We start from the raw sequence: 20,293 nt of genomic DNA on the forward strand, positions 1-20,293 counted from the left end.
ACTCAAGGCCGTTGTGTACCTCAGTTTCTCTCTTTGTTAACATAACAGTCCTATGTTAGCGTAACTGTACCCTGGGTTTTTCCCTTTGTTTACGTCAGATGGCTGCAGTCAGCTCCTGCAGAGACCCATGGTCTTGCTCTCTGCAAGCCGTTCTCCAACAGACAGTCAGAGTAATGCTTTCCAAATGACCAGTTGCAGGAACATCAGTAACTTGTTTTGCTTCCATCTTTCTCCCCAGGGCAAAATGTGTCAATTTGTAAGCTAGTGTATTATGTGCTTGCCATAGTGAAGACATGAGGGAAGGAGGTGGGTAGCCTGCCTTTAGCAGCAAAATGGCAAAGTGTAGAGGTATTCCTCCTTTTTGAGAATCTGTAATCTAACATTTGTGAAATTGCAAAAAAGTCTTATTTCTTTTGCTTAAGCAAATAGAGACAACTGTATTTTGGTAAAAGATGGTTGCGGATAATAGCTGAGGCCTTGTTGTGGGGGTACGCCTCTCTAGATCTTACTTGGCTGGATAAGAGCTTCTTCATTTCTTATCATATTTCGTAGTGTTACTTGACACCATTAAAGGCTTGCTAGCCTTTTCTCAAAACGTGATGCTTTTCCAGGCGAGCAAATTAAATCCCTATATGACATTTGCTTACATGAGGTAGGTACTGAGTATTAATATATTATGAATCACATTTTAAGATTCAGATGAAAAGTGCTACAGAAATGAAAAATATTTATTATGGCTTTTATGTACAGTTCTCTTGTATGCATATTCACTAAAAATTCTTAACATTCATTATCCAAAAATTTTCAGAATTTTTTGCTGTTAGTGTTATAGGATTGATTTCAGTACAGTCTAGTTTTTGAAAGGCTTTATTTTTTGAACTGTAATATGCAAATCACAGCAGCAGCAGAATCTCCAACTTCTTTTTCTTTTAATTGAATTTAGCAATTACAAAGCCATGGCACCTATGTGAACTACCATGTTATTCATCTTTGTTATTGTTCTCAATTAGGGTGTTGTCTGGTATGGGGGTTTATGTCTGCTTCTTCTGCAGTGATTAATATAATAGAGTTATAATCTCACTTATAATCAAACTTTCAGGGAAGCTTATTGGATTTGAGGTGACTTGTATGCAAGCAATTTCCCGACAGCCAAACTGGATGCATGCAATTTATGGGATGTCAAACCTCTATCATTTCATGGCCAGATTACTAGTACATCTAATAGTCAGGTTCCTGGATTGTTGGGTTTTGTTTTTTGGTTTTCTTTTTCATTTTAGGGGCAGTATCTCTGCTTCATTAACTACAGTGTAATTTTATAGGAGGCCATTTTTTTCAGATACTTTGTAATTGGCTTGTTATCAGTGTGGCACAAAGCAATCGCCTGTCAACATGAATATTCCAGGCACAGTGAGGTAAGGACGGCTGACTAGAAAAAATTATTTGCTTTAATGAAAAAACACAGATAGATTTCCTTTTTAAACTGTATATCCTCTTAGTGTGCTAGAAATATTAAATTTGTAGATATATGTATTTAGAAGTTATCTTTCTTTGGACAGGAAAAGCAATACTAAGTTATAGGTTGATGGAGTACACAATTGTGTTTATTTCAACCTTTTAAACAAACCTAGGAGATAGACTAAAATGTCCCCAAATAGTGGGACATCAGAATTCTGTCTTAACAATTTTTACCTCATCAACAAGTATCAGTCTGGTGCTGGAATTTCTTCCTTTTGTCCAGTTACAGCCTGCCATGGTTTAAACGCAGTGGGCAGCTAAGCATCACATAGCCACTCACTCACTCCCCCACCCCCATCCTCAGTGGAATGGGGGAGAAAATCACAAAGGTTAAAATGAGAAAACTTGTGGGTTGAGATAAAGACAGTTTAATATGTAAAGCAAAAGCCATGCAAAGCAAAACAAGGAATTCATTCACTGGTTCCCATGGGCAGGCAGGTGCTCAGCCATCCCCAGCAAGGCAGGGCTCCATCATGCGTAACAGTTACTTGGGAAGACAAAACACCATCCCTTCAAACGTTTCCTCCTTCTTCCCACTGGCTTATATGCTGAGCGTGAGGCCATATGGTGTGGGACATCCCTGGGGTCAGTTGGGGTCGGCTCTCCCAGCTGTGTCCCCTCCCAGCTCCTTGTGCACCCCCAGGCTGCTCGCTGGTGGGGTGGGGTGGGAAGCAGAAAAGGCCTTGACTCTGTGTAAGCAGTGCTCAGCAATAGCGACAACATCCCTGAATTATCAACACTGGTTTTATCACCAATTCAAAACATAGCCCCCCACAAGGTACTATGAAGAAATTTAACTCTATCCCTATCAAGCCCAGTACACACACATTGTCTGTATGTGATCTTCCTTTTTCTCTCCTTGCAGTAAGTGCTATGTGCATGTGAGGTATGGTACTTAGTAGGCTTAGTGCTTTGTGTATGAAAGTACATGCTCAAAGAGGGAGAGGGAAAGCATGGACTAGTTCCTTTGTTCATAGAAGATAAAAATAGATTTTATTCAAGACAGAGGGAGTAATTTGCTAGTTGTAGAATGATAAGGGTTAGACTAAATTAGTCTCCGTTTTCTCAGTATATAAAGGTTTTCATTTCAAGTAAACCCCAATACTAAGAAACTATGATAGGACATTAGTGCTTTTTTCCCTAAAACTGACAGTTCTCCTATAACTGAGATCCTCTTGTCACCTGATACACTGAGTGCTAAGGCAGGAGTGGGAATATCTTCCTGATCTATCTGAAATAATAACTGCAAAGTTGAAGAAAGTGTCATCACCTGTGACAGGGTGCATCACTGACAAAATGGAAAGGCAGATATGATTTGATTTTTTTTTTTTCCAAGCAGCTGGCTGGGGAGAAAAGGTACTACATTAAAAGTATCTGAATTATAAAGGCCAAAATTTACCAGCTGTGAAGGTTTTAGGATGATCTACATTAAATAAATAGCAGCTGCAACTCGGTTTCCGACTGGGTAAGTATCCACATGACAGAAACCCTCCGTCATAAATTGATAGCCCTGCTGGAAGTCTAGAGGCCGAGGAACAAATTGTCACTGCTATTTCTATGAAGCCAGGATCATTCTGTATGCTATAATGTAGGTGGTGCTAGCTTTAACCAGTACTTAAGCTTCCTAGAAAATATGAAATATTTTGATTCTTTTGAGTGCTGTTATATTTCAAAATGGTTTATGTTCCGAGTGTTTATGAGCCATGACCCTTGATCAGCCTTCATCTCCCCTGCACAAGGTATTACAACCTGCAAATAGCAGGCTAATGTCAAATCCTTGAACACCTTTAGTATTTCCAGCAATGGTATCAACTAGTGTTCGCTGTATATTGCCCTCTTAATTTGAGGACTTCAGTCTGAACTGTATAACATTATGAAGGTTGTCTTTTATGGCTTTGTATATCATTCCTCACCACCCTATTTGGTGTGGTTTGGGTCTTGTATGCTTCTTTTGCTACAAAGTTGATGCTTTTACTGTAATACAAGGTGTCATCTGATTTCCATCTATCTGTACCATGTTAGAATTTTCTCAGGAGAATGTTTCCTTGGTTTTATGAGCCGTGCAGTGATATAAAATGACTACCAAGTTCTACTTGTCTGCTGTTTCCGAATAAAGGAAGACATTCCTCCATTTAAAGGCATTCTGCAATTGGTATTTGAAACCTTCAAAAGTGGTAAACCTTATACAGTATTTTAAAGAAGAAAAGATTATGTAATAATAATAATTCAAAGTTAATTCATAATTCAAAGTTAAGCCCCAGGGAGACCTTATAGTGGCCTGCCAGTACTTAAAGGGGGTCTGCAGGAAAGAAGGGGAGGGACACTGTATCAGGGAGTGTAGTGGTAGGATGAGGGGTAATGGTTTCAAACTATAAGAGGGTAAATTTCAATTCAATATGAGGAAGAAATTACTTACTATGAAGGGTGGTGAGGCCCTGGCACAGGTTGCCCAGAGCAGTGGTGGCTGCCCCTCCCTGGCAGTGTTCAAGGCCAGGTTGGACGGGGCTTTGAGCAACTGAGTCTTGTGGAAGGTGTCCCTGCCTATGGCAGGGGGTTGGAACCAGATGATCTTTACAGTCCCTTCCAACCCAAACCATTCTATGATCCTATGATAATTTGTTTCAGGGTCACCCTGAAAAAGTTTATGGATTTTTATTAGTTTCTTTGAAAAATTAGTCAATGTACCGTGTTAGTATTTTTGCAAATAATGGCTCTCACATTCACTAGACAAGTGTTGTATGTGAAGCGGTAGTGAAAATTTAATTTACCATTGTGCTTCAAACTTGATTTCAGATACTCTCCTTAGAGTGTCTACAGTGTGTGAAGGCCTTTATCTTTGAAACACTGCTAGAAAGGGATCCTAGGGAAGGGCCACTGTAAACAAACTGTTGGAATCGGCTTCTTTTATTTAAACTACCTAAGTATAATATGAGGTCCGGTGCTCATACTGGCCTTAATACTATTTTCTACGAAAATTTTAAAAAAGAATGAAGACTCACCAACACATTTATTAGTGTTCAGTTTGGTTGTGGTCTGGAAGGTGCTGGTGTCTATAGGATAGCAAGAAATGGTCACTGTGAGCCAGGCCTGCCATTTTTGGCTGTCATTTAGGGGCACTTAGCTTCTGGCAGAGGCTTTGAATATCAGGTATCTCAAACCACAAAGGTCCTGATTCCCCATCTCATCTGTCTGTGTTTGAACGCTGCATTATAGCCCTGAAGAGAGGATACTGGTGTCATGCATCTAACCAACGTTCTTGTCTTCATCTCTCTGTGTTCAGAGTTCCCATTCAGTTGCTTTCCTACAAGAATGGCAAGAGCTGAAAGTGACTACTGTACCTTTTCTCTTGATGCAAGACTCATGATGGGTTGTAGTTGTTCAGTGGTGAAGACCACCAAAAGAAGACAGCTTTTTTCTATTTCACCAGTTCCGTTTGTTTCCTTTTACACATCTGTCCTAAAGGAAAAAACCTACCAACTGCATCTAGAACAAGGGCTACAGCCATACTGAGGCTTAACTACCTTGATAGCTTATCTTCAAAGATGGAAATGGTTTGAAAGCCTCCTTGGCCTGAAAGTCTCTGCAATTTTCCTTTCAGGATCGGTTCTGCATTTGTAATGAACAGAAAAAACATGTTATTCCCTTTAAAAAAAAAACCCAAAAACAACCAACCAACCAACAGCTTAAGAAAAAAACATTAAAACCTTGCCAGTTAGGATGAAGAATACTGCCTGCAGGAACTGTAAAAGTGCCTGCTGTCAAATATGACATATATGCACAAATACCTATGGGCTTATTAGTGCCTCCATAGTGATGTGCTGTCAGCAGTGTATTTCTACTGCATATGACCTTGCAATATTTACCTTTATCGAAAAGGAAAATAGGGAGGGAGGGTTATTCAGTGAAGCTTGGGTATCTCCTGTAACCTTTATGGAGTCTGTGCCAACCACTTCATAACAGCCCATAGCACATTTGCTCTGTGTAGGGCTCAGGTTATTGAAAAGCCATAGCAGTAAATCCTATGTGGCTGGATGTCACAGGAAATAGGAGAGATCTCTCTGTTTGCTCTTCATTGTTGTATTACAGCTTACATGTCTGCTGCCTCCACTAGCTTATTCCTAGGGGAGTTTATTTTTCCATCCTTAAAAGAAGGCTGTCAGACTGATTTAAGGCCAGAAGTGATGCTTTCAAAAAACCATGGGTTTATTGAACCTTGGATCATTTGACAGTTGGTCATAAGGTTTTGTTTGAAGTCAAAGAAAGCAGAATCTTGTCTGGGTTTAAATAACTTATCCCATGCCACAAGTTTTGGCAGCCTTGTGCTAATGCCTCCAATTAGGAAAGGAATGCAGCATAGTCATGCAAATAAAACTGACCTGCAGGTGAAATGCAAGATGTAGGAAAATTACATGAATGGTGTAAAAGTGAATTAACAGGTAAGATCTTTCCTTTCTTAATAATATGGTGATTTATAGTACAGGCTTTTAGAAGCAGCCTTATTAAAACAAAGTCCTAAGCATCTTTTCTTGTTGCCCTGTAGAACACCAGTGACCTTTGTGAATTTAAAAACATGGGTGGTTTCTCAGAAGTACCTTAAATTAACTCTTCTTGCTTTTGACTTTCATCTATACCATGTTGCATAAGGCACTGCACCACTTTACCATAAAGCATCAGTTTGTGAAATAAGGTGTTTTTACTAGTGCTTCACTAGCAGGTAAGTCATCTATCATCAGAGTGAAAAGCTGAGTGTGAGGACAGTTGTGTTAAAGTAAGCTGTTGTCACTCACGGGTCAGATCTCTTTGGGCTCCAAAATCACTTCTGTACCTCTTGTACACGCTGTGGTTTTGCTCCATAGGGACAAGGACTGGGAGGCATTTAGGGCTTAATGTAGATATAATGAGACAGCACTGAGGTCAAAATACACAGCATATCTGCAGTACAGGAACCACACAAGTTTCTTTTACGCCACCTCACCAAAATGTCTCACTTTAGTACTGATAATGGTAATGGCTTTGTGATGAGGACTCACTGAAACCATCAACTGGAATCACTGTCAGGCAGAGCCAGCTTCTAAATGCTTGTGTGCTATCCCGGGCTGTGTAAAATCCATGTTATGAGCCACAGTCCATTTCCAGTTCACCCTGCCATCCAGTCCTTGTTCTGTTATCTTCAGGCTAAAACTAGAATAGAGAGATAATCTTTTAATAAGACAGTAGTTCTCTCTACAGCCAACAGAAAACAAATAGAATGGCATTTCTCATTTATGCTCTATCTTAGGGAAGTGAAAAGAGGATGGAATAATTGTAACCAAGATAGATACACAAGTCATAACCTTCTTAGTATAACTATGCCCGTTTCTAGAAAATTAGAATGTCAGTGAACTAAAGGTAATTTGTTCAGGATGCCAACACAATGATAAGTCTGACTATGTGATTTTTTTTCTCATTAGATAGTTCCAATAAGGCTGAAAAGTGAATGTAGTTGATCAGAAGAGCCTTGTACCACTTTGCAGATACACCTCCACCCACCTCTCCCCAAACACTAATGTATGTGTCTTCCTTAGTTTGATTTTGAGGCAGAAATGCTTGGTGGGGCTGTGATGACATTTCAGAGACGCTTAAGTGTTCTTTTCTAATTGTTCCATGAAGAAGAAAACTCCTATGATGTATAACATTTAGTACTGTTTAATTGAGTTTTGTGTAATTTTTTTCCATTATAGCTAGGCTTTGTGCTGTCCAAATTTGTTATTTTTTAAGATAAACATTTATCTCTTGAGAAGTGGAATTGATTTAAAAGGCATACATGTGAGATGATTGGCATGCCCTGTTCAGTGGGAAGATCCCCTGTGGCTGCGTGTTTTGTTTTTAGAGGAAAAGAGCTGTAAAGTCTTTCATCCATAATGTTCATTGAGAGTTTGAACTTCTACAGTTCATACCCATGTGAAACCCACATTGAAGCCCCACGGGTATTTGTTTACAAGAAGAGTGGAGGGTTTGGTTGTCTGCGCTGGAAAAAACAGTGACCTTATTATTTCAGTCAGTTCATTCTATTTAGAGCCCCGAAGTGTGATAGGAAGTTTGCAGAATAAGTAAAGAAGAAATGGCTCTTCCTCAGCAGAAATGTAATTTCTAAGTGAATTGTGGTGCAATCACAGTAAGAATAGCAAACTGAAGAGGAGAGAGACAAGGCATGGGAATTATAGTTTGGTATTGTAGCAGAAATATTTTGAGTTACGTGTGCTTTAATGGTCACTGTTGACATGACTGAAGCTCCTCTTTGTTTCTTTGTGAGCCACTGTCACTGTCTGTCCATTCATAGCTGACAGCTGTCTTTTCCCTCATTCTCTTGGACTCTTTGGTGCAGTGACTTTCTAAGGTATTTTCTGTAAAGAGGTCTGGCCTTCAGTGAGACTCCTAGACCCTGTAAAAAAAGTATTAGAAAGGATCCATTGGTCTTCCTTGGTACACTTTAAAACAGTTTTAGAAGGAGATGACAACACAGCCTAGTGACAGGTGATACTGGGAAGGTGGAAGTGCTCAGTGGCTTCCTTCTGCATTTACAGGCCAAGACAGCCCCCAGACCTTGGCATGGAACAGCATGGTTTCAGGAAAGGGGCATCCAGGATTGGGAGAGCACAAAGTTAGGGACTCCTTAGAGAAGTTGGATGCATTCAAATCCCTGGAACTGGGTACACCCAGAGGTGCTGTATCTAAAATCTATGAGAAATCACTGCAATTGAAGGAGATCCTTGACAACTGGAAAATATTAGTATTATGTTCATTTCTAAGGGCAAGATGGAGGACTTGGAGAACTATATACCTATCTGCCTCATATCAGTCCTTAGAATATGGAGCATGTCCTCTTGGACTGCATTCCCAAACAGGTAGAGGACAAGAAAATAACTGAGAACACTTAGCATGGATTTACCAAGGACAAATCATAGTTCACCAGCCTGATGTCCTTCTGTGTCAAATGACTGGCTGTGTGAGCAAAGGATGTACTTCACCTTGACTTTAGTCAGGCTTTAAGCACCATCATTCCCATCATTCTCATGTGGGAACTAATGAGGTCTGGGTGGGTGAGCAGCCTGTTGGGCAAGCTGAAAACTGACCAGACTTTTGGGCTCAGAGGCTAATAATATTTGGTGACTTCATGCCCAGTGGCAGCCAGCACTGAGCAGAGCTGACCCCAGGAACCAGTACTAGTGCTGGTAGTGCTCATTATCCTTATCCGTGACCTGGATGATGAGTCACTGGTCAAATTTGTAGATGATCCTCAGCTGAGAGGAGAGGGGTCTTGGCTGATGGAGTGAATGGCAGAGTTTTGTCTCAGAGGGGCCTTGGTAAACTTGAGAACTGGGAGAACAGGAGCCTTATGGAGCTGCCAGTGAGAAGCTCTGCCCTTGGACCAGGACCTGATGGTGCAGCATCCCCTCATGCTGGGAAGCAATGGCCTGGGTATTCCTGTTGAAGAGGACTTGCGGGTTACAGAGAACCCAACACATCACAAATAGGGCAGGCAGACATCTAACCCCAAATAAGGTAGGAGGAAGGCAGCCGACACTGAAAGAAGTTACTGTGCCAGCTTGCCCAGTGGTGGTAAGGCCACATCTGGGTTGCTATGTCCATCCTCGGTTCTCCTTCCCAGATGAAGGTGGATGTAGAGAAATCAGCAGGCCCCAGTAGGGGCTGCTGGTGTGTTCAGGGGCCCACAGGACACACCCCCTCAGAGAGATGGAGGGAGCTGGGCTTGCTTAGGCTGGGGAAGAGATGTCTGAGAGGTGAACAAGTGGTGGCTTACAGCCCCTCGATGGAGAGATACAAAGATGGCAGAGCCATATAGTTCTCAGCCACAGCAGGCAATACAAAGGTGGTGGTGACTGTTCGCTGTTTCAGAGGTTCAGGTTAGACTTTAGGTAAGACTTTTCCCAGGAGGGGGGCGCAGTGGTGGAACAGGTTAACCAGAGAGGCTGTCAAATCTCCATGCCCAGAAGCTTTTGAGACTTGGCCAGACAAAGCTGCAGCTGCTCTCACCTAGTGTTGGTGATGGTCCTGCTCGGAGCAGGGTGTTGGACCAAGACCTGCAGAGGGGCCTTCCAGTTCATGTGGTTCAGTGATCCCGTTTTAAAACAGTGACAGCATAGGGCAGGCTGTTTCCTTCCTTGTGCTGGAAGGCCCGCCAGAAGCCAGGACCAAGACCAGACAGCTGGAGTCCAGTCTATTGAGAACTGATCTCACCAGGACACGTAGCCTTCATCTGAAACATCCTCCTTCCTTCACCTGTGCCACTACCTCTGGAACAAAAAGGAGACTCTGTTTTATTTCATGAACGAGGCAAATTAGATAGAGTTTTCATGAAAGAGCAAACTGCAAGAAGCAGATGAAACCAGCTCTTTCAAATGAATGTTGCCATCATAAATAATATCATTGGCACTTCAGCAGTTCAAACTACTAATTCTGTGTGAAGCCTGATTTTATTGCATTAAGGAGGCAAGCCCCTCAATTTTGTACTCTTTTCCAATTTGAAAAATGGCTTTTTAGAGTCCTGGGGTTTAATCAGTTAATGTTTGTGCAATGTTTTGAATTTATAAAATGCTGTCTAAATGTGAAGGTTAACTGTATTGTTGGAGAACACTTTTTATAAATGATCTGAAGGCCCAGGGAAAAGTCGTTATATGTAAGCTCCTGGACTCCTGTTCTCTTTCATTGATTGCCACGTCATTTTTCAGTATGTCTGTCAATGTTCAGAGAAGATCTAGCCCATTGTCAGACCTAGGGGAAAGGGTTGTTGTCCCCTTACTTTTCTGCTCCTTGACAAATGATGTGTGGGTGAAGCTTGCTTTTTTTTCTATATGTGAATGTTAAGTGAGTTTTTTGAATCAACAGAAGGAAAACCAGCAGCCAGTGTAGTTTTCACAGGAGAGCAGAGTGGTCCTCAAAGGGTTTCTGCCATCTGCCTTTCTTTCTGTCCTGTAACTGGTGTGCCAAGGCACTCTTCTGTCTTGTCATCCCTGCAATGATGACTTAGGAAAGCACAGAAAATACGAGGAAGTTCTGGAGCTAAAAGATGAGTGGAAAGGGGTCTGCCAGACAAAACTGGCATGCAGAATTGATGGTGCTGAACTGATAGCTGAGTTGCTGAAAGGCAGATTTGGGATGGAAGTGGCATGGAGACTAGAGATGGAGGAAGGATGGCTGAGCCTCAGGATGGGCAGGAATTTGGCAACAGATGCTTCATGCTATCAGGCATTCAACAAGCTCTGGATAGGATTGTCACCTTTCCCAATCATTTTGGGGAGAGTTAGCCAACTAATTGTCTTGTGGTACTGTGTGTATGAGTGTACATGTATGTATGTAAAGGAGAGGCTGACAAGGAAAGATTAAAATCTATGAGACATTAAAATACACCATCTACTCAAGATTTATCTTGTTTATGTTATCTGTGGACCTATTTTTTGATTCTCCAATGGTCTGAGTTATGACTCTTGTGCACTTAAAGCTGACATAATGGCAGCCTCTATGTGATGAGTTTAATCCTGGCACAGAATGAAAAAGGAGGAGGACTACACCAAATAGTTTTAATTATGCACCTTCTCTTTTGGCTTTTCTAGTTCTTCAGGGGAATAACTCGCACTTGCTACTTGTTTAATGCGGTCTCTGACATTACTGAACTGTGAGTTGTTGCAATACCCATTCTGTTCCAGGAACATTTCTGTTCAGGTACTTGTGCATCAGAGTATTGTCAAACTTCTTAATTTTTAAGCTTCTAGCCTCCTGAGTGTAATCGAATAAGCACACTCGAGAGCGAAGCAGCAACTAGAGGCACACCATTGGGCTTCCTTTCACACCCTCCCCTTAACTACCGTGCACGCTATGAAGTACTGAACAGGCGTTCTGCCTCTCTGTTTTTATTGACAGAACCAGCTTCCTCATAGCTTTCCCTTTGGGTCTGTTTCTCTGTCTTGCTCATGGTGACAGAAAATTCTCCCATCCTTTAGTCTTGGAACAGATATCTCAAAAGTAACTTGCATTCACTTCCATCAGCAACAAAAGAGAAGATGCATATTGGTTAATCAGCTGTGCAAGACTGAATTATTTAAACATCTTTTATCATTCTCTAGGAAAGATTTTAATTTCAGCATTGAATTTTAAGTTTTTAATTAACTAACTACTTTTTTCAGTTCAGTGCTTTTCAGCTGGGAGCAAACATTGCTGAGTCATTTAGGAATTGGGCTGTAAAAGCATCTGGCTCTAACTCCCATTACAGAAGGCAATACCTGGAGCTTTTAGTTGTTTTCTTCTTTTTCATTCTGACTTCTTCCTTTTGAAAAACTGGATGTAAAATGCTTCGTGAGAAAAACATCTTTTATTGTTATCTAAAGTAAGTAGTGTGATGGGATTCGATTTTCCATATGGATATGCTAGGCATTATTGGAATTTAAGCTGATAAATAGTAATAAATTTTTATAATAATGTTCCTTTGGTCTTCAGCTCACACACTACACCCGAGTTTAGGGAAGCAACAGGGGAAACCTGTAAAAGAGCTGTGTGAAGGTCACCGCTAGGAGACTGCTCTCTCTGCATGTAAAGCTTCAGGGTTGCCTTTGAGAGAACAGGTAAATTAATAAGGAAAATTTCTGGGACTGGAGTGTGAAAAAAGGGAGGACTCCTGTCTTTCCTAACTTCATGTTATGTTTCTCTAGCGTTGCTGCAGTTCCCAAGGATCACAGTGAATACTTGGTTGTTTGAGGGAGAAGGTTTTATATGAGTGAAGTCTTTGAATTTAGGAGAAATCATATGAGGCAAATCAAATTTATTTGATGCCTTAGTGAGAGGACAAAATTTGACTTTATTTTGCTTTGAAGGATTATTGGCCTTCCTCTTTATATTTAGGAAATGAAAAATACTTGAATAGAAGGTAATTTTAAAGATCTTTGACTTGCAGATCTCTGCTCTGATACCAATCTTGGCCACATGCTGTTTGCAGTTGTTTAATGTGTGCCTTAACTTGTCCATTTGTGAAATATATTACATGCCCACAAGAGTTAGTATGAATTCATTAGTGTTTCTGAATTGCTCTTGCATCATCTAGAGAAACATGCTCACATACCTGCTAGGTATTAGAAGTGAAGTCCTGGTTTTATTTAAGCTAATAGCAAGAATTCTGATCGACTTCAAAAGAGGTAAGATATGATCCAATTACCATAATTAGATTGTTAAGAATTGTTCAGCTCCAAATTTTGTAATAAGTCAGAGGCAAGTATAGCATGTTGCAAATCTTCTGGTTCTTATACAGTCACATTGCACTCAGCACTGGAGACTATTCACATTCTTAGTGTTCAGCACAGTTTGGAGCCTTGAGGAGGCAATTAGAAAATCCATATAAATAAGCCTAGAAAAAGTATAACAGTATCTTTTCTTAATGTTGTCACTCAGGTAGTGCCCAGATCTTCCAGGGCTTTTACCAACTACTGAGTTCCTGCTATGAGAGTTTTGCTTGAACACTTAATTTGGAAGTTAAGTGTAAAATGAAGAATCCAAAGACCAGTTCTGTAGGATGTTTTGTGATACTAGTGGAAATGTTCTCTCCAGTCAGCATCTCCAAAGACCATAAAACTTGATTTAATTTTTTTTTTTCTACTGTACAGTCCCCAACAGACATTGACTGTTAATAGTTTTTACAGCTCTAATTTAATCTGGTAGAGTATTGAACTTGTACGTGAAAGGTAATAAAATCCTTTTAGTAGGAAGATGGAGTTTATGTTCAGAATAATAATCTATCCGTTTTGCAAAGGTTTGTTAAATTGCTGCTTTATAACTGATCAGATTAAGTCAGCCTAGCTCTGTTTTGAGCCTTGCTTTTCAAGAAAATAAGTTAAAATAACAAAACTGTGGTCTTTAGTTATTAGGGAAGAAATCTGCTTGAATTGGCATGGGGATATTTTAATTCATATCAGGTATCTGGATGTCTGCTCTGTGTGTACTGTTGGCTTGGGGGTATTGCCAAATATTATTTTCAAATCATGTGAACTTCCCTCTACATGAATTCTAATGCACGCCACTTTTTAACTGATTATGTCCCATTGCCCTATTTGTTGTTATGTCTTTAAGATCTCATTTGATTGTATGATATCAAGTATACAAGAACATCTCATGCTGGATCTCCTAGACCTCAGGTGCAAGTTGAGGAGTTGCATCCATGTTTGTCCCAGAAGAGCTACTTGCTCTTTTCTGCAGCGAACACTTTCCTGGAGAACTTTATTTTTCATGGTAACTTCTCTGGCTTCTGTCTTTTTGGGCTGCAGCCAACTCTCCTAGACTGTTGCCTCAGAAAGGTCAAAGGATGTAATAGGGTGCATTGACCTCACTGAGCACCATGCAGTTGTTTAGCAGAAGAACCTGACCTGGCTCTAACCACATTTACCCTGAGACTGACTAGGAAAGATTTAAGGTATGAGCAGTGAGCAGGGTGCATTCAAAGCCATTGGGTAACTATCAGATGACCAGCTTTTAAAGGGGCTAGCAATAGGATACTAAGTTTGCCCAGTTCCTAGGGCCAAGGGATGTCTCTGTCTTTTGAACATCTCAGGGTTGCCTCAGCAGTCACTAGCATGACTGTCAGGTGTTTTGTGCATCCGTATCAAACAAGTATGTTGGGCCAGAAGTTGTAGGAATGGGCTTTGTTGCTGGTGAGGTTTTGAGTTGAAGTCTTAGCAGTCTATACCCCTTCATTTGAAAACATTTTGAACACGTGCTTTATTCATAGTGCCTCTGTACACACATAGCACATTAGCACCAGTTTACTTGTTTACAAATATCTGTTACCTCATTAGTCCTGAACAGCGCAACTCAGTACTGTCTTCATCATCTCAAAAACATCTTGCTACTAAGCTGATAAGCCACCCTTCACTTTTTGTGACATGAATGTTAAAATGTTGTAAACAAGCTTCCAAAGCATCAACAGCAATTTTTCATGCAAGATATATTAATTTGTCTTGTAATACTCCTTTTATGTCAGCTGCAATAATTCCCTGTGCTTGAGTGTATCTTTTCATGTGTGTTTGTCTGAAGTGACAGCAAGTTGCCAGAGAGATGTTATCAGACACAACACATGAGGATGAGTAAAACCATTGCGCTATGGTTGCAGGTATTAAAAAAGTAGGGAAAAATAGGATCAGAAGCTCACTGCTATTGGTAGGTTTTTCCCACAGTTTGTGAGTGTTTAGGGGAAATGTGGAAAATTAAGTATTTGCATTTAGACCAGCAGTTTCTGAAACACCACAGAGCAACCAGCACCAGCTAGCAGGGTTTCTGTCATATAATGCAAACACAGGTGTATTTGGTGCAAAATACTGAATGCTGTTCCCTCTGCAACCACATGGTTCTGTGTGATGATGACAATGAATGAACTCAGGACCCAGGCAGTGCTAAGTGCCTGTGTCTGTATATCTAGTTACAATGTGATTATTTTAACTGCATCTCTTTAATATCAGCATTGTGCTGTGCAGCCAGAGTCCAATTAAAAACCTGTAGCGGAAGACTCCTGAAATGACTCATTGGTGAACATCTCTCTGAAAAGTGAATAGACCCTTCAGAGTCCTGAGCAACAGAACATGACACTGGCAGCACGTACTGTGAAGGGGCCTTTCATCTCAGCTTATATCCCTTGATATCTAAATAGCAGCAGAAGTTTGTTTGAAGCTACAGTGCTTTTTCTAGCTATTCACCCAGGAAGATCCCAAGAGCCTTATTAGAGCTGCAAGCTAACAGGAGAAAGTAAGTGCAAGGAAATCATAGCTGGCACCTTAGAGTCTTACAGGTCTACACAATGATCTCAGATAGAGCATGCCGCATGGATTTCTTCCCACTGGAGGAAAATACAAGTGAACATGTACCTTCTAATTTTGCCCAGAAAGTCCATGTGTGAAACAGAATATTCTTCTCTCCCTTGGCGTGAATGGTGAATTGATCTCCATGTGATCTTTTAGGTTTCTAAGTAGTAGTCTTCAATCTGATCATGGAAATGGTACTCGATCCCGTGGGAGACTATCGCATGAAACAGTGGCAAGCAGTGACTGAGAGATTTTGCCTTTGAGGGGAAGGAGAAGTGTAAGGATTTCTGTTCAAAATGTATCATTTCTCACTTTAGACACATTAATTATTCCATTGTGGGATTTGATACCATTGATTTCAGTAGCATAAGTCCTGTCAACTTTAAAGAAAGGATTTGAGTCTCTGTCAGCGGGCTGTTGTCATTGTGTATATGTGTGTATATATACAGTTGACTGACAGATACGTCATGTATGCTTTGGAGACAGCAAATTAATGAAATTGGCATTTCAAGTTTATTGCTGTGTAACAAAACCTCTGTGCTTTCTATGTGGTTTCATAGCAAGCACCCCTCATTTCAGCTTTGGCAACAGTTCCAGTGACACCAGAGTCAAATGAGACTCTGATCATTCTTTCCTTAGCATTTAAGGACTAGACGAGCAGTAAGAGCAAAAGGAGAACACCGCAGCCGATGGGGAAGTCACCCATGAGATGGTTGAGCTTTCAAAAGCAAGAACAAAGTTATGTTTATACTTTCCCTTTTTAAAATAAAAAGTAATTTTTTTTTTTTTTTTTTTTTTCTAGGAGGACACTTCTGGCAAGACGGGGCCAACACATTGCAATAGCCATGTCTTTCAGAGTGATTTTCTAGGTGCCACTTCAGAGTAGTGTAGCATGGGGCTGTTCCTCCTAGTGTCCTGGGATAGTGTGCTGGGGTAACCCCCACCATAGCAACGTTGTATTTCTTTTAGCAATATAATTGAATAGGTGGAACTGGCCATGTGATGAGTAATAAGCCACAATTGCAAAGAGGGAGCCCTGTAAATAGGGAGTAGAAATATAAAAGCCAAAACAAAGGAGGTTAGTGACCATCTGACGAATTTGCTGTAGCAGCTAGCCTTGGCTGCTACTAGACTTAACTGATGCTTCAAACCTGGCCCCAAGTTAGGGCATAAGAGGGACTATCCTTGGAAGCTCTCTTTTATTTAGAACTATCTTGAGAACAGAAGGAAGGAGAGCTGCCTTTGTTTATTATTTTAAAAATCTGACTCCCTGTTGCAAGGCAGTAAGATGAGCAAATGGCTCTTGCACCTGGCAAGTTACCATCAGCAATTATTGCAACACTTAGTGTCTTTCTGCCACCAGCAGAAGTCTCTTTGCTCCCTTTTATGTCACAGATTTCAGTGTTCTTATGGGGATGGTACAATTAAAGCCACAAGATTTAGTGCTCTAATTCTCTTTTGTTTGCAACAAAAGGGAGAGACAGGGAAGGATGATACATGTGGCTGGGTTTTTGTTTTTATTTTACTGACCAGCAAAAATACTGTGTATATATAACTGTGACAATAACAGAGTTTGTTTAAACTCATCAAACCATTCCATTAGTAACTGGATTAAAGGCTATTATTTCACATAAAGGAATCTCATTATTAAAAATAAATTTAAAATGCTGCGACTATAATACATTTTACTCCTCTCTGTTTACAAACCTCAACATCTGAGCAGGGTGTACCTTATGTATTTCTGTGTGTTTCTTTCAGTACAAATGTTTTCTAGTTTTAGATATGTCAATAACATAATGTTAATGTCAAAACCACTATTTTTGACAAATATGTCAAAAATGCTGTTTATGATAACTGTGTGTATGGAAGAGAGACGTGTTGGCTAACACAAATCCAGGTTTCATTTTTATCCCTTCCATTATTACCCTGTGTGTGACCAGAGATGAATTGCCAAATCAAACTTTTTCAAAGGGGACATCTGTGAACACAAGTGCAATTCCCCTTTTCTAAACTGGCATCTGACAGTAAGGTATTAAAATCTGAGCTCTTGACCCTCAGTTCAGTGGGGAGAAATGGGAACCACCAAAGGAAAATTCACTAGATCCATTTTAGGATGAAGTGAACTAACACAGGAGCTCAGAGTGGCTGGTTTACATCTTGTGGTCACAGTTTAGACATCAAGGTGAATGCCAACAGGATCCATTTGTGGCCCCTCCACAGGATTTCTTAGACACCCTGGAGCTCAGCTGAGCCATGCTCAGTGATGTGGAAAATCATTCCTCTTGAAAGTTCGGCCTTGGTATTTTCAAAAACAAGCTGCTGCTCCTGTTCATCTGATCTTCATGTTTTAAGTATTAACGGACAGGCTTTATTAATGGATGCTCTAGGAAATGAAAATCTCGTTGACTTGATTATCTGACCAGTCTTGCTAGAATCTGTGGAGTATCACAATTTTTCTTGCTTCAGGGGTTGATCCCTTTCATTTACCTATCTGCACCTTTCATTTACCAACTACACACCCCAGCGTGCTTGCTCTGTGGAAAAATTGGTAAATTGGTCAGCTGCCAAAAGGGAGTAATTTGACTTACCTGAAATGAGCAACGGTGTGATGAAAATACATTACCTTTGTCCCACTGGGTAAGCCTCATATTGCATTGAAAAAGGATTAGGCCAAGGGAGTCAATGTACTGGATAATAATGAAATGTTTAATGTGGATTAGCTGCGTATAAAATTAATACATTAGAATGAATTGCTGAAGAAATAAAATTATGTCAGGCCTTTATCCTGATTCTAATGACTTAAAAATGCTGCTCTTCTCTGTTTGTAGAAGAGCAAAAGTGCAGCTATTGAATTTGTGTTTTTTAATTGGGTGAGAGAAATAGATAAAGTATTATTTAAAAAATAATAATGTATATATCAGAGCTGTCAAATCGGGTTCCCACTGAACCAAAGCCATAATGTTTGGGTCTGGACCACACCTGAGAGGTTACAGAGATGGGGATGAAGTCCAGGAAGAATAGGTACATGAAAGCAAGAATCAAAATATAAAACTCCTTAATCACCTGCCTGGACTTTGGAAGTCTCTTGGTTGATTGAGTTTTATTGTTGCTGTTTGCTATTTTCCCCTGCCATTAATATGTATGGCTTTTTCGACTTTGATGCCTTTTATTCCAAGAGTAAAATCTAAGTGTTATCTTTGTTTTAGACCATCCAAAGGTGAGTTGAAATGTGGCCTGCCCAGGAAGATCTTAATGGATTTAATACAAAATGAGCAAACTTTCCTAACTAGTTGGCAAAGGTAATCTTTGACTGGGAGGTATGGAAGGGCTACAGAGTGAGCTGTGGCATAAAAATGACACATATTCATCTGTACTATGTGAGGCTTTGGGGCTTTTTATTGTTCTTAAAGTTTTCTTGTTGCCTCATCTGTTCTAGGTTCATTTCTGTTTCTCAATGCATCAGAGAGGCCAAGCCCTGTCATCCTGAGCCCTTGGCTGAGAAGCAGCAGTGACCAATGTGTAGTTCAAGTGGCTGTTTATAAGTTTTACCAGCAGAGTGGAGAATATATTGCTCGTGTCCTTCCCATTGATGAAAGCAGCAGTGAAATCTTATCAGTGGAGAGTCCAGAGAAACATGGGTAAGTCTCATCCTCTCATTTGACTCACAACTTGAGTTGAGAACAACCACATGATTGTGTAGAAGTACAGCCACAAAATGCATGCTGCACATCTACTAAGGGGAGTGGGACACTGCACGGAGTAGATGTTTGTTTTACGTGGGTCTAAATTATTGTGGAAGCTGGAGATTGGTGCTTAATTTATCATACAAAGCATCAGCAAACTACTGGATCCATGTTAACAGTGAGTCTCTAAGTCAACATCCTCTTTATTATCAGCACTTGCAAGTACAGACGTAGTGTGGATACTCATCCTAAGTTTAAAGCTTTTCTGTCTAATTTGCTCTGTCTGATTTCTTTTTACTACCTCTTTATCCAAGTATACTATTTGGCTTAGAATACCTACTGAGTCTTTGCAGTTTCATGTGTCTGCATACATTTTAAGTTTTGTCTTGCATTTGTGTTTGTTTAAATGCTGCCTTCTGTCAATAAAGCAGTTCAGAGCTACTGCCAGAGGAGGAAAGCTTTTGATCTTTCAAGGGTACAACTGTTTGAAATGCTTTATCCTCTTTGTGTAATTAATCTTAATTGTTGATGATGTCTTAATTTGTCAGCCTTCCTGTGCATTCTTTTAAATTCTGGTTAGCAGCAAAACAGCAGGAGCTGAACAGAGTAAATATTTCAAAATGCTATAGTAGTGGAGTAACTTAGAAGTGAATTTGCATATATGTGAGGCTAATGTTCTATGTGTTCTATATAGTGATCTTTTTTATTTTTACTTTTTACTTCTGCTGTGAAATGTGTGTTCAGATGCATAATTTTTACTAAGATGCTCAAATGTTCTTTTGGTGTGATAGAGTTTCTAATAGCAAAGTCCTGCTGGCTTGTGCTTGTAACAAGATGTGATTATCTGATTACTGTCTACAGCAAATTCTGTATTTTCCAGTAGCAAAAGGAGAATGTGCAATAAAAAACCTTACAGGAGATAACCTAACTCATAGAAACAGTTTGAATAGTTGTAATTCTCATCTAACACATGGCCTATAAAAGTGAGGAGGAGAGCTTGTGTGTGGATCTAGATCATACTTAGTTCCAGCAACATCATCCAAATTGTAAATTACTGTTGATGTCTGGGGAAAGGTAATTAGGGGAGCTGCAGCAGCTGTCTTCTTCCTTAGCTCTTTGCAAATGCTGTGCTCTGTGTCACAGCTAATAAACATGCTTTGTGCAGAGTGCCTCCTGCATTGGCAATGCCACTGTTCCTTGGCACTTGCAGGGAATACTGCTGTGTGTAAAATGCTTTCCTGTGCTGCATGGAGGAGCTCTAGC

At 40.3% G+C, this 20,293-nt stretch overlaps 1 protein-coding gene across 1 annotated transcript in view; it reads left to right on the forward strand.

Annotated features, from left to right (window-relative positions):
- The window catches only part of ALK (ALK receptor tyrosine kinase), a 242,825-nt gene that overhangs the window by 48,617 nt on the left and 173,915 nt on the right, over window positions 1–20,293 (forward strand). The window contains exon 3 of the mRNA XM_026845712.1: window positions 18,784–18,985. Coding sequence (XP_026701513.1) covers window positions 18,784–18,985 — 202 coding nt within the window. The remainder of the gene's footprint in view (window positions 1–18,783; window positions 18,986–20,293) is intronic.

This window comes from Athene cunicularia (assembly GCF_003259725.1).
Source record: "Athene cunicularia isolate RWA chromosome 3 unlocalized genomic scaffold, athCun1 chr3_part1, whole genome shotgun sequence".
Lineage (NCBI taxonomy): Eukaryota > Metazoa > Chordata > Aves > Strigiformes > Strigidae > Athene > Athene cunicularia.